Source organism: Pterocles gutturalis, unplaced genomic scaffold (assembly GCF_000699245.1).
Source record: "Pterocles gutturalis isolate BGI_N339 unplaced genomic scaffold, ASM69924v1 scaffold17462, whole genome shotgun sequence".
NCBI lineage: Eukaryota > Metazoa > Chordata > Aves > Pterocliformes > Pteroclidae > Pterocles > Pterocles gutturalis.
Window position 1 is genome coordinate 11121 of NW_010113136.1, and position 15714 is coordinate 26834.

General features: G+C 38.0%; 1 protein-coding gene across 1 annotated transcript in view; it reads right to left on the minus strand.

The window, feature by feature from the left end:
* Window positions 1-1432, minus strand: part of LOC104462429 (guanylate cyclase soluble subunit beta-1-like) — a gene marked incomplete at both ends in the record, with an annotated part of 5878 nt that extends 4446 nt beyond the window's left edge. Inside the window, 2 exons of the mRNA XM_010074359.1 lie at window positions 187-305; window positions 1332-1432. Coding sequence (XP_010072661.1) covers window positions 187-305; window positions 1332-1432 — 220 coding nt within the window. The remainder of the gene's footprint in view (window positions 1-186; window positions 306-1331) is intronic.
* Window positions 1433-15714: the final 14282 nt, after the last annotated feature.

A 15714-nucleotide genomic window follows, 5' to 3' on the forward strand; every position in this document is an offset into this window, starting at 1 on the left:
CAAAACTGCTGAGAAGCAGAAAGCTCTACAGAATACAAATATCAAGGAAGAAAGTTTTCAGACACCTCTCCACAATTAAATGGAACATTATACAGTACAACCTATACCTCCAAATCTAAGTCTAATCTGCTGACTACACCATACCCTCTGTCTGGTATCTGAAATAATTTCGCACAAAATTCTTACCTGCAAAAACTCTCTGACATTTGAGCCCAAGACACGTAGAATTGTATCATAACCAGATTCTTGACAAAACACAAAAAACATCTTCCCAAACATTTGAAGAATTTCCCCAGCGTTTAGATCTAGTTAAAACAGGAAAATATGACTCAGTCCAAATACTGCATTTTGTGCACTTTGCTTACTACTTCAGTCTTGTATTCATAAATAAGAGTGACAGTACTTAAACTTTACCTAGATCCAGTAGGTCAAGAATATGAGAAAAACAAGATTCAAGGTCCACATGGCAAATAATGAATATTCAATACAGGAACTTCTTTAGGATTTACCAATTACCATTATGACTTCACCACATTCTGCATTTCACACACATATAGCATTTTAGATTTTGATACAGATAAGAAAACACTACTTGAAAATAAAGGGATTTGGTTGCTAGCAGCGCTCACCTCAGGGGAGTTACTTCTGGTTTACAATAGCAGAAAACCACATCAGCTGTTCCAATTTAACATAACTACTACAATCATCATAGTCTTAAGGGTTCTTGGCTAATTACTGATTCAGAACAAATTCATACTACACTTGGGTCTGCAGACAGAATAATGCTGATGGGCATAATTCTACCTTTTAAATTCCAGACCAGACTTGTAATGATAGAAAATGAATGCAACCCAAATCAAAGGCAAATATGAAATGAGATGTGCCCAAGCCACAAATATTTCTGTAACTTGGCATGTTTGTTCAGCAGAGAGATCAAGGATTAATTCACGGGCTGCTCTTGTAGCAGTGGTTGAAACCTGAGTGTATTGCCAAGGTAGTTACAGAAGTATATCCTTACTTCATGACCGCTTGTAACACTGACCATGCTCTGTGGACAAGGTATATTACTGCATTTTAAGGTGTACCTATGCCTTGGAATACTTTGGAAGTAATAAAAATCACTTCAAAGATTAAAAGGGATAAAAATATCTTAGATAAATTAAAAAAAAAAAAGAAAATCCTTTATTCTGAGATTTAAAAAAAATTGTCTCTGACCAATACCCTGCTTTCACTTTCTCTCCATTACATGGATTTTGGGGGGCAGGGAGGGAGGCAGGTATCTTGTATCTTTTATGTGATGAATGGGCAAAGAAGATATCCGTATTACTTACTAAGGACCTTGCTTGCAGCTGCAACCAAATCATAGGTTTTGGAATCATCGTAGATTATTCTGACAAGAAACTGCCCTTCTTCATCCAGCTGTGCCTCCTTCCTAGAAAGAAAATAGAATAAAATCATTTTGGTTGAGGGAGAAGCACCATATTGGTAAATCAATTATATATTGTTTGGTATTAGTCTTCTAAATACAATAAGTTTGTAGGTTCTACCTTTAAGAAGTTACTTAAAATAGAAAATTAGAAATAAAACTGTTCCATATCTCAGAGTCACTAAGGTATAACACAAAAATTTCAGACCACGTGTTTTCTGGAAATAACAATTAGCTGTGAGAAAATAAACACAATTTTTCAGTACAGAGCCTTAGAAAGAAGTTGCTGAACTAACAAACACAGAAATTGCATTTTGAAATAGGGGAATATCCAATAATTCAGCCCAAGATGGGCTCTTTGAACACTTTTTAAGCAAGCATTTTCACTCCTTCCAGTTTTGATTATACTTTATTTACAAAAGGTATGAGATGTTTTTAACAACCATTTGCACATATCTTCAAAGAGGAATCTAAAATCCAGAAGTAGGATCAAATACCTTTTTTTCAGAATTCTGCACATGCCCAGTAGAGAAAAAAAAGAATGCTTGGATTTTGTAAGGTCTTTTTCTTTCATTGCATACCAGTTCTTCACATTCTTATTGCTCAGCACGTTCTCATTGCTAACCAACAATTATACTACATTGTTTTTGTATTTCAAAAATATATCTATTTTTTAAAATTAATTAATGAAGTCTTGCTGCTACTTGACATATACATTTTTATACTCACTCTGTGAATGGGCGTAATGTGCTAAAAACAAGCTAAGTTTTTTCCCGAAGTAATACGACAAGGGTATAGGGGAGGTGAGACTAAACATGTAATTCTACTTAAAAGGAACATCATTATCTACTCAATGACATTAAAACATTAATAAACTTAATGGTTTGTTTTTTCTTAACCTCTTTGGGAACTTCCCAAAAGGAATGAAAGAATGTCTCAGAAATACAAAGACAAAATACAGTATTATCTTTTTTAAAATAATCATTTACAATAATTTATTAATTACTTGAATAAACCATATAGTTATAAAAAAGCAAGCAGAAACGGTATGTATACACAGAGTCCCATAAAACACTCTTATTTTTAAACTTCAAAATAATACTTCTGGTCCTCTTCCCCAGCCATTCTCTGAAAACTTCAGATCAGCCTGCAGGATATCAAGTCTTAGTGATTCCTGAAAACAGCTCCTATGCCACATATTCCTTCTTCTCCTAAGTAGGAGGAGAGCTGGATTTATGAGTGGGAAACATCTTGAAGCATATGAGGGCAGTCAGGGACAAGAAGGTAGAGTTCACATTTCCTAAGAACTAAACTGAAATTCATATGAGAAAAGAAAACAATCCTGATTCTTTGACTCTCATAACATCATATGGAACTGGAAGTCAGATACAGTTTGGAGGGCAGTTTGCAAAGGGTGAACAAACTTTCCCACATCTCTGACACACACTGTGCTTTCTTTTAGTCTCTCTGATCTCAGCCAAACCACAGAAGTTAATACACACATCTGGAAAAGCAATGAACATGAAAATACTGCATACTTGCACAATCCAGTGGACACAGTTTTTGTGTATGAGAATTTTCTCTATTAAAAACTGACCCGGTTTGACAATGTTGGTATCTCTTTCAAAACTTCTTACATTTCTTTCCAATTACATTAACTGGAACTTTTCCCACTGCCTCCTCTGTGCCAAGCCATGCTTCCTTTTTTCTTATTTTAATTGTCTTTAGTTTACTTTGTCAAAGCTTTTCTTCAATGCCTGCAGTTTCTCTGAAGCACTGCTTTTTAAAATAACCACTGGTTATTTCAGTGCCTGTGCCATTTAGACTATTTTAGCTATTTTAGTTTTTCTCCAGTTTTCTCTAGATGCTTTGGATCACTCAGCAGCCATCTCCTCGTTAACCTTAATGATGTATTTCCCATGAAAATAAACGTATTGATAAAGTTAAACAAAAAATAGTTCAATTAGCAATCACGTCTGCATTCCTTGGATATAATTTTCTGGGGTGAAACTCACTGCTCTAAGGCTTCACTCTCTCTCAGTATTAGCAGTCTTGCTGGGCATTCCAGCGCTGCAGAAAAAGGACCCAGTGCTTGCACTGCAGGTTAATACTCCAAAACAAACAAACAAACAAAAAATGTCCTGCCTTTTAGTTATTTTTATTTTTAAAAGACAGAGAAAAATGTATTAAAAAAACTAATCCAACAAAAGCCTATCTCATTTTGGGAATTTTTTTCTAGAAAATTTGTCAAATTAAATATTTGTCAAATTGAGGAGGGCATTATACTCTTCACTCAAAACCATGTGGGCAAAAAATCTCTTTGCTTGTCCTACAAATATGACAAATCCCATGACAACGTCTGACCTAAACCTGTGTCAAAAGATGAACTGTCTTTTTAAAGCCTGTGCTTGAAAATTGTTAAATTCCAAAACTTTTTTTTTCCTTTCCAGCACAATTCCTTCTCCATACCTCTAAGCCCTGTTGTGCTTGTACATCCCAATCATTTAGCTAGATGCTGAGCTGAAATATAGTTCAATCAGATATTTGTTTTTCTGAGTTATTTTTCTGATGTATGGATTTTCCTGTCTGCTTTGTCACCTGCTCACAGAAGTTGCTGTGCATACAGAACGTCTGGCCAGACAGAGTGGCTGAGGACAGGATCGGAGGCTCAGGGAAGTCAGCTGAAGCCCTGGGTCTGCAGCTTCTGAAATCTTTCTGCCTCCCTCAGTAATCTGACAGCAGTGAGAACTTCCAAACATCTTTCTCTCTGAAACAATTTTATTAGCCTTAAGACTCCATGTGATGGTGAAATGCTGCTGTAGGCTTATCCAGAATGGCCAATTCAATGTGAAACCACTCCTATTGTTACAGAGGCACTTGTCCTTCACAGAATCACAGAATCACAGAATGTTAGAGATTGGAAGGGACCTCGAAAGATCATCTAGTCCAATCCCCCTGCCGGAGCAGGAACACCTAGATCAGATCACGCAGGAACGCATCCAGGCGGGCTTTGAATGTCTCCAGAGAAGGAGACTCCACAACCTCTCTGGGCAGCCTGTTCCAGTGCTCTGTCACCCTCACTGTAAAGAAGTTTTTCCTCATACTCAAGCGGAACCTCCTATGTTCCAGCTTGAACCCATTGCCCCTTGTCCTATCACTAGATGTCACAGAGAAGAGCCTGGCTCCATCCTCCTGACACTCACCCTTCACGTATTTATAAACATTCATTAGGTCACCCCTCAGTCTCCTCTTTTCCAGGCTAAAGAGACCCAGCTCCCTCAGCCTTTCCTCATAAGGGAGAACAACTCCTTCAACAAGTCTACAAAATTGCAGCTTGTCTAATAAACTTGTTTCAGAGAGCATAGCATCCCAGCTATCAGAACCAGAGAGGCTGACCAGGATGTGACCACCAGCAGTCTAGGAAACAGGATAAAGTAAATTAAATGTTCATTCAGGTGAATGTGCAATTCCTAAATTGTTTCCTCACGGCTGCAGTTTTCTCACCTAATTACCCGACCCCTACCTGATCTATCAAACCTGCCCACATTTACATGATAGAACTAGTTCTACAACAAGGGTGATACCAAGAAATATATGACAGTGTTGTGAAAACTGTTAATAACTAATACTAAAAGTGATACGGCTTTGTCAGGTTTGCAGAGCTGCTGTGGTTGGCTGTCCATCAAGTGTGATTCCTCCAGTGTGACACAGCTGTTTTTAACTCCAGAATCTTTGAGTACCGTGTATGAAAACACTGTGTATGAAAAGCCTGTGTGTAACTGCAAGGTATGGCTGCAAACCTGAGTATGTGAACTTCAAAAGGCCAGAAAGACGCAACTGTTCTCATCTGAACAGCTTCCCTCTCCTGGCTGACAGATGGTTCATGAGCTGGGATTAGAACTGCAATATAACGTGGCATCCTTAGATGCAAAGAACACACATTTGCCTGATCGTATTTCATAGAAATCTTGATAATCCATAGCTTTAAGAAAAACTGTGGCATCTCCCTGGAATGTTTTGCTGCAATCTTTATTCTCAGTTTTTGACCAGATAAAACTATGGGAGTAAATTAGCACAGCTCTAATGTTTTCTGCAGACTGCGGTGTTTGATCACAAAGGCATTAACAGCAATAACATGCTGGTGGCTTTCTCAAGGGCTCGACTGGAAATGAGCCAAAAGCAACAAGCTCTGGCAAATTCCCAAGTCCTGGTTAATTTTTTCGTGAACTAGCAGAACTACAGTAGCAGAATTTTAACTTTTATATGGCCTTTCTTTCAAAATAACTTGTAAGTCAAATAGAACAGAATTTACCATTAATATCTCATTTACATTTCTGGACATAAAAGAAGGGTGTGCTTTGCTCCCCAGTAAGTTTACGTTCAAAACTTTAAAAAAATACAGGAGTTTAATGCTCTTGCCTAAACTGACTCCTCTTGTCAGCACATGCGATATGATATTCCATGGTTCAAAACCTGCATCCTATGTTATGCCTGTCTTAACTGCTACAGTCTGGCAGTGCTTTTTATTTACTTTAGACTAATTCTGAATGATTACACAGAACTATTTGAATTGTGGGAAACAAAAATTCCAGCCCAGACTTTTTAAAAATGCCTTTGTTTTCCTCCTGAATGTTTATATTATCCAGGTTAATGTGAGGAAGTTTACTTGGAAAAAAAGAACCTTAACGGTTGCACCATGGAAAATAACACAGCTATCCAGAGACCATTTTTCAGGTACAGGTTTGACCTTGAAATCAATGGAAAAATTCCGGTTGAGTAGATCAAAGCAGGACCAAGTCTTAAAGCAGCCTTTCCTCCATCAGTCATGCTAACACCCCCAAACTGCTGTTGGTCTAGCAGCACAGAACAGCATTACAGGTGATACTATGTGTGTACAACAGGCCCTTTGAAAATCTTTCCCATTGTGAAACTAGTTTAGTATTTGAAAACACATTACTCATGTTCAAAGGCAATGTTAATAATTCACAGAGACAAACGAAATGTTAAGTGCGGACAAACATTCTGACAAAAACCATTCTTAAAATCTGAACAGATCTTGCAGATTTTTAAACCACAGATTACATACAATGTTATTTCACATAGAAGAAACATCTTCTCTGTTTTGATGTCGTAAGGATTTCTTTTGCCATCTCTAGAGATTTTACAGACAATATAGTTGGACAAGATGCCACATGAGGTTGGTCTTACATAGCCCATTCTGCACAAAGTGGATTTTAATGTAGTTTTGCAGTCAGACAAAAAGGAAATTTGAATAAATCATAATCAAGAAGAAGGCTGCTGCTGTCAGAACTTTTTTATTAATGTGAAGTAGCACTTGCTATCCTGCCTCTGTAGTCAGTTGTAAAGCTGTAGTTAAAAAAAAATCTTACAGAAAAAGAACCCTACCCATTACAGAACTTAGCATCCAGTAAATACTGAGGAAATGTAATGGATACAAACAGGAAAAAAAGATGGTACAAGACTGCGCTGAAAGACTACTTTGTATCCTGAAGATGCACAGGCTTCTCTGTGATACAATATTATTACATAGGAGCTGTTGGTGTCACTTTAACAGATCATCAAGTGTCCCAAAAGCACAATTGGATCTTTTCCTATCAAAACTCCAGTCCAAAGTCCATGCCCTGGGTGTGTCACCCTGAATACACCACAACAACAGCTAGTTCAAGACCACCTCTAGGACTTCTTCCATGATAGGTATTGTTTCTGTTGGGACTTTTGCCACCATTGTGCTTAATTATCCTTGGTGTACCAAGGATGCAAAAAGTGCTTGTTAAATTGAAGAGACCAGTCAAAACAATCTTAATGACAAAATAACACTACTGCACTTAGAACCCCAGCACAGTTCTGATCTCACTGATGGGAGCATGTCAAGTTTAATTCCGTTCCAAGAGTAACGCTGTTAAACAGAATTACATGTATCAGAAATAAAGACGGTATCAGTGAAACCAGAATCATCGTCTTTGCATCTCTTTTACATTAAAATCACAAACTCACTGCTCACTATATTACTTCACAGATGGTTTGTGTTTTCAAAATGCTTCTCATCTTTTTTTTACGTATTTCACAAAGATACTTTCCTAAACATGATTAAAAATATTGAACTACTCTTCTCACTCCTCCCAAAAGCAAAAAAATAAAATACACTTATACATGTGATAGAGGAGCCAACAAGGAGAGGTGCTATGCTTGCTGGACCTTGTTCTCACCAACAAGAAGGGGTTGGTGGGGAATGTGAAGCTCAAGGGCAGCCTTGGCTGCAGTGACCATGAAATGGTGGAGTTCAAGATCCTTAGGGTAGTCAGGACAGCCTACAGCAAACACACTACCCTGGACTTACTTTTCCCTGCCCATGGCAGGGGTGGTTGGAACTAGATGATCTTTAAGGTCCCTTCCAACCCAAACCATTCTGTGATTCTATGTTGTGGATGGTCTAAATATATTTTAAAACACCCAGCTGGGAAAAACATAAATTAAGTTACAAGATTAAATAAAAATGGGAATCTGGCCAGGAAAATGACGTTCTGGGTAAAGTAAATAGGTGTATTTATAGACTTCAGAGCTCTGAGTTATTTCTCAGTTTTACAGGCTGGATATGAGAGTGTTTAATGTAGGTTTTCAAAACAAGATAATCCTAGAAGATACAGTTAAAAAATGTACAAGTTCTTTGCTACTACTCCAAATACTAAATATATCATAAAAAATATAAAGATAGTATTATTTTGCTTCCTTTTACATAAGTGGGCTTAAAGGAATGGTATTTATGAAATACTCTTCTACACATTTAATTTATAAGATTAAGGGATATCTTTAAAACACGTGGTATCCTGAGAGGCGTAAAAGCACTTCCCATTTCTGGGAAAACTGCAAAGTACCTGAGAGATAGTGGAAGAACATTCGCATCATGCCTCACAGCTTGCCAGTTTCCTTTTAGCCAAGTCTTTCCCAGACGAATTAAAGAATTTGGCATCCACACCATTTAAACTCCTGACCTTCAAGCAGGTCCTTCCACTGTGAGGAGCAGGAGCAGGAAGTGTAGTGTCCTTATCTTACAAATCTTGAGAATATGAGACCCATGAAGAATCATCTATTCAGCATCAGTTTTAAGAAAACTTTAAAAATACTGCTTAGAACTTTGGAATACTATGAAATAAGGACTTAGAAACATAAACAATAATAAGTGTTCCTACTTAATGCCACTTTCTGGCTAAATAGTCATAAATGTTAAGAGGTGTATGGATTAAACAATTAATCTATTGTCCTTTCACTACTAATGGCTTTCCAAAGTCTCTTTCTGGAATCTATTTAAAAGTAATCTGTATTTTTTTCAAAATTGTTATGAGATTGATTGAACAGAACACTCCATCTTCAGCACTGGGTAAACCCACATGGTGCTAAAGAGGCAGCAAAAAATCAATTTTTGTGTTTTTTCACAGACCACTGCAATTAACTATAACTGAGCCCTACATGACCCAAAATAAGTATGGACTTCCAATCTAAAACTCTAGTTAATAGTTTATTTTTTCAACAGTGTTCATGGTGAGAAGACAATTAAGATAATTAACACAGTATGTCTGCAACATTTTTGAGCATGTAACTTCAATCAGTAACTTTAGGTAAACTGTAAAGCAAGCATTCTTTATAATAAATTAGCTGTGGGCTGGGAAAGGAAAATACCAAGCAAGTTCACAGCAGTTCAACAAAGCAGGTAGGGATGACTCAAACGGGACTGATTACCACCACTGCGATACACAGCTATACACGTCTATGTGATAAAATCCATAACCCAATTTTTAACCACCCGGAGTTTTTCTACAGTTCCTAGGAAGAGGGATATATAAGAAAGGAATAGGAAAGCCAGCAATTTGATGGGAGAAATCCCAAAGGCATTAACAGGATAAAAAAAATTGAAGTCCTAGGCACATCCAAACCTACACTTGGACGTTTAAATGGAGTTTGGCACCAAGGTTCTCTTACAAATCAGCCCTTGTTGAGAAATAACACAAGTAACTGGAAGGCCTTCCACTCCCTTCAACAACACACGATACCTAACTGAAATGCCACTCCTCATATTTTGTACAGATCTCTGATTCTTATCTCCTGTTTAGTTTGCATTTTCATTGCCCAGGCCACACTGTGGCTATGTAGACATAATATGCGTGCACACACACACACAGATACATATACGTAAATATTTATATGCATTATGTACCTAAATATATAAACATAGTTTCTCCAAAAACTTTACATTCTAAGCTGATGATTATCCATCTTCTCTCCTAGCAGAAGTGACACTTTTAATGGGTATAGACTATGGTACTGGTTTTTTACTGCTTTTTAAGGGTTGCCCTATTAACCTAGAAACTACGGCCAGCTGAAAACTTAGAAAACATGACATTTTCCAGAATGATTATGAAGAATAAAACAAGTGTCTCATAAAGAGCCATAAGCATTTAATGAGCTTTATGTTGTTCTGTGAAGGCAGGAAAGATGGACTCAGGTACCAATCACAGCATCGTTAGTGAAGTTTGCTCCAAACCACATTTCCCTGCCTCTCCCTGACCCTGCATAACACAACCTACCAGTCCCACCCATGAGCCCCCCAAACCCTGTTCTTTTACTCCAGGCTACCTACTCTTTCAGTGTGGAGGCTAGATCCTACTCAATGCACACCTATTCTGTATTTGATTTCATCTCAATCATCAGTATATTATCTCACACTTGATTTACACCATAGTTTTCAGCTCCAGCCCTGAAGACATAATTATTCCTTTCTAACAAGACTTCCTGTGGAATTGGTACTTATACTATTTGCATGCACAAGCATAAAAAAAAAATTAAGGGTTTCCTTAATTTTGGGTGCCCAGATTAAGACCTGTTTTTTCAAGGTACTCAGCACTTTTTATTCTCAAAATGCAGCATTCATGGACTTTATATGCCACCAACATCAGATCACAAGTTACCTGAATACCAAGACTTCTTAAGAGCTTACTGTTGCAAGAACTTTCCAGCTTTTGTGCAATTTTTCTTGGTTTCTGAAAAGGCAAATTATACTATAGTACGAATTATTGTTACATCTAAACATTGTGCTAAGCAACAGTAATAGGACAAAACCTTGATTTTTACAGGATTTGTCAACAAATGTAAATTGTATTTTGCCATATTAGTAAGCACAAAAAAACACACAAGGTGACATTCTTTACCCATTATGCTGACACAAAAAGTCAAGATAGTGCCTTTATTCTGCAGCTACAAAAGTTTTCTATTATTTGCTTTGTTTAAGAAGCATAAAAATGGACAAGTTTTGCTTGTTTCCCAGGAAACAATGTGAGTTAAAAAAAATCCAATTCTGTCACCTGTAAAAAAATTGCAATACATATCCTTAAAGGCAGAGTTCAGTAGATTTTCTATTGTAGTATTTGATTTTATATTATTTACTGTTTTGTAATATAACTGCAAATAAAATTAATCAGAATATCACATCCTGTCACTGAGTTCGTAAGTATCTAAACTCTAGTGTAAGTCAGTGGAGGACATTTTTAAACGCATGAATGAATAAAGGCATCTACCTCTCCTGACTTAACTAGCCAACCTGCAACAACACTGATGTACCTAACTGCTAGGAATGCCTTTGAAAATTTACCCAATGAACATGTATTCTTAATTCATCTACATTTTACTGCAAAAGCCACACTAAGTAACTGAAGTCTGACCTACGTTAACTTTTACCAATATGATGCAGAAATTTCTGTGTCTGTTTAGTTTTCAAAAGGCAAATGATAGCCCCACAGTTTATTCCACTCCCCCAAATTGCATAGTTTTCTAACACTTCAGTTGAACCCAATCTGAAATTGAGGTGAGAAGCCTTCCACTTACATTGCACCAGGACAATTTCTCAAACCTCTCTGTTTTACCATTTTAACCATGACAGGCCAGTTACAGAAAAAAAAATTCTGATGAGTCAACTAGCCTGGAGCAGTGGTAGCTGATAATGTGTGCAGTCTGGGGGAGGACTACAAAAATTTCCTTCCTCATAGGATAAGCAATTGACTTTTGCTTTTCCTTGGCGTGCACTTCTAGACCACTGGGTTCCTGTAAAGTTTGTGCTACTCAGCAGCCTCACTAGACCTGGAGTCATGGCATCTAAGAGCATGTGTGGACAGTGTATGCCAGCCTAACGCACAAAAGAAGGAGAAAAAAGGGCAAAGGCAGGATGATGCCTTAATCCGACATTAAGCAATGAGCACCAGGAAAATAAGACTATTACTTGCTTTCAGCATCCCACACTAAGGTACAGCCAGCAAGGAATACACAGGGCACAGAATGCTTATTTTGCTACTACGCAAGTTTCAACACAGATGGTATTTTTTAGAATCTATTAAAAAGTGGTTTGACCTCTAGGTAGTTACTTTTTCCAAACACAGCGTTTTCAACATCTGTTCTAGTTTTTCCACACTCATCAGGGTACGCGTTCTTGTGGTGACTGCAACCAGAGAAACAGAAGGAAGATGAAGACTGCAGTTGACTGGTTGTGCCATTTCATTTCCCAAAACCTGATCTCTCATGTACTTCTGTGGGAAAAATACTAATTTATTCTACAGTCTTATGATGAAGCATTTTAATGCATTTCTTAATAAGATATTTGCATTCTTACTCCTTTTCTTGGTAATATATTTGAAAGTGTCACAGTTTGAGCATCTAACCCGGCCTAAATTCAGATTTAGGAGCCTGTGGGAAAACCCTGTATTCATTTAATCAAACACAGAGGAATACTGTTGGGAAACACAGTATAAATGACTATGTACATATTCCCTGCTGACAACATGGCCCTAGCTCCCATCTATTGTTCTGGAGCTGTATCAAGAAGAAATCTCTGTTAATCCTTCAGTTTTTACACACTAAACCTCTAGAGCTGCTGAATGGAGTGCTCAGGATTTCACATATCTTGGCTGTTCAGCTCAGCCAGACATGGCACCTGGTGCAGAAGAGTTGACATTTATCATAATAGAAGCCTCTTTTAAAAATACGTAACCACACACCTGTTTAAAACGTGTCCACCACAAAAGCATACCAGAGAAGACTGAACTTCATAAGCCCTGAATTTTTTTTTTTTAATGTGGGTAATCTCTCTCTTTTGCTTTGGACAGGTACATAGATGGCAATTCCACGCACACTACTTAGTATCATGTTCACACACTACCATACCACGCAGCAGTACAAATCTGGCTGTGATCAGACATGAGCGCACAACTGCATGTATGTGAGAACGGTCAGGCCTGACAATTTTTAGTTTATGTTGCTAGAGTTTATGTTGGCTGCAGAGGAACTGAAGATATCTAATGCCAAAGGAATCTTGTGAACCATCTTCTCAATCCATTGCCATTGTGGCCACAGAATCTGAAACTGCCCTCTGGATGTAGCACTGACAAAATAAGGGATTTGAGAGAGGTTTTCGCTTAAACAGGGAAGGGGCAAATCAAAAGTGTCTTCTCAGTAAAAATGTGGTTAACAGCTCTAACAGCTTATTTACTAAGAAAACAACTGCTTGCAGAACTAGTGGAGTGCTGATCAAACAAGCATGTCTCCCTGTATTCCAGGTCCTGGGTCTCCCCTTCCAAGGACTGAAGGAGTGAACTACAATGAGAAGTGTACACGCAGCTTACAACTGCCAGTAAGCGAAAGAAAATATCATGCTGAATCACCTTCACTTTCCACTAAGAAAAATCGGCTACTGCAGAATTCAGCAACTGCAGAAGGACTCTCCCAAGTGCCTCTCACTCCCCCTTTCTCATCCCTCTAACGCACCTAGGGTTTTATCATGAAAAAACAGTCCACAAGCCCAAATTCTCGGTTCTATGAACGGTAGCCAGAGAAAAACTAACAATAAACAATTTTTGAGACTTTGCAGTTGAGAAAATTAATAAAGGCTCCATAAATCAAGAATGCCTTTCATCACTCATACGCCAGCTTTCTTCATCTTATTTTTAATTTAACCTATTTGGGAGGAACAGCACTGGTTCAGAAATAGATGGCTTCGAAAATTCAACCACACTAGAAGTGCAAAGTTCCTCTAATTTTTTTTTAAACAGGCAGACTGTTGACTTCAACAATTACTCCTCCCATTCAATCATCAGTGATTCAACTGATTCAACCCAGCAAGCCACAACACTAGTCTATAACTTCCCATGGTTTCCTAAATGATTAACAGTTCTAACAGAGCCTTTGCAAGAGGAAGTCTGTATTTGCTTACATAAGGTAAAACATCCAGTCTCTTCTACATCTCTGTAAGTGCACCACAGGAACTTTAAGGACCTACAACAACAAGCACTTAGTGGCTATCAGTTGACCCTGCACCATCCCCTAAACCAGCACCACTATAATCTGTTCCAGTGAGACATACAGGGCCTGCTTTGCTGGTTTCTAAACTCTAGGATACACTGCTTTTTACAACAAATCCTCCCTGTTGCAAACACCTTTTGCATTAGGAGCTACACCAGCCATGGCATATATGTTGGCTATTTCTTGCAGATCATCTTCCATTCTCCTATTTAGGCGGTGCTGCAGCAGAGTTTCCTTCCAGAAAGCCATCTTCTCTGTGAGTTAATAGCAATGCCTAGCTGTTGGGCTGCTAAAAGACAGAGACATTTCTCAGATGAAGAATAAAATCAGCTGACTTTAGCAAGATAATTCATATCTTTCCATTACAATTCTCCAAAACATTAAGTGAGTAATATTCCTCATAGGCTTTCGTCATCTTCAGTATTCTGTTGGGTGTGTGTAAAATCTTAAAGATAGGATGCATCAGGAACTATGACAGGGTTCTGACAGTCTGCAGCATGATCTTGTACTAAAAGATGAAACTTTTTTATCTTCTCAGGTGGATTACACAAAAGTGGACCATAAAACTCAAAGGCATCTTGCTAAGGGATGGCATGCCAGGAAGCAGTGAACACGCTTTATTATATTTTATACATATTATCATTTCCATGGAAAAATGATGTATCACTTTTTTTTTACTAAGTCTCTCAGCTTACATCTGTCATATAAAACCAACATCAAACCATAAGAATTCAAAATAGATCAGTGTGTTTAGAAAACGTAAGAAAAATAACTCGCATAACTTAGAGTGCAAAACTGTGTGGCATCCACTGAAGACCCATCTATGCAATCCATAGAACTGCGTTTGCAAAGAGTAATTTATAGACTAACTGTCAGGGATCACTGGAATAGTGAATGTCTGCTGAACAAAAAAATCTGGTGATTTTAAACACCCAGATAGATAAAAGTCAGACCTAGTGGCAGTAACAGTCCTGGTTGGAACAGAGGCTGGACTAAATGACCTCCAGAGGTCCTTTCCAACCAACATTTCTATGATTCTCTCTGATTTCATGGTCACGCGCAAGATTACCACATTCTTAATAAATGGATTAATGGAAAAAAATGTCATAGTCACAAAAATCTCAGTCAAGAGCAGTCCTTTAACTCCAAAAGCTGTATTATGACACTTGACAAGCAAGACAGCTACACTGACTTACTAAAATTGGCCCAAAACAAATGGGACAGAGGAGTACAGAAGAAAGATCACCTTCTCCAAATTGGATAATCTACTTTTCCCTTAAAACATACGATATCAAGATATCATATTAAACCTTTTCTTCTAACTACATAGTTACCTGAAGCCTTACAAAGTAAGTTGCCAACTCTGTAAGCATTTATGTCTTTTTAAAAAATTTCTAGTAGTTTTGCCCAAGTATCAATATTACCATATTTATGGCAAAGAGAATTTTGTTTGCACTACTCATTCCAAACTTTCTGTGCAATCCCACAATGCATCAAAAGTTTTAAGTGAAGACAGTGTTCTCCTTGGAAAAATGCTATAGTGCTGGACAAGCAAGGGTTGGACACAAGAAATCAGGTTCAAGAGGAAAAAGGCCAAAAATCATTCTTATATGGACATTTTTATATGTATTTTTCAAGGTCGGTACACTACAAAACTCTCACACTAGTTCTAGATAGGGTTTACTAGCTAAAACCTGTATTTCAGTTCCTTCAGGAATGCAGAGCGATGTAACCATTGCATGGTTCATCTGGTGGTCTGACTCAAGGAAGAGCTTCTGTGGCTTCTGGGACGTTTCGCCCGCACATTACTTCTGCCAAACACTTTGGAGGGAACCGCAGGGATCAATGTCACCTCCGCTGCAGCTCCTGGAGACTAGAGAAGACGGCACAAGGCGGCTCTTTGCGGCGTTAAGAAAGGCCCCGAGCGGGAC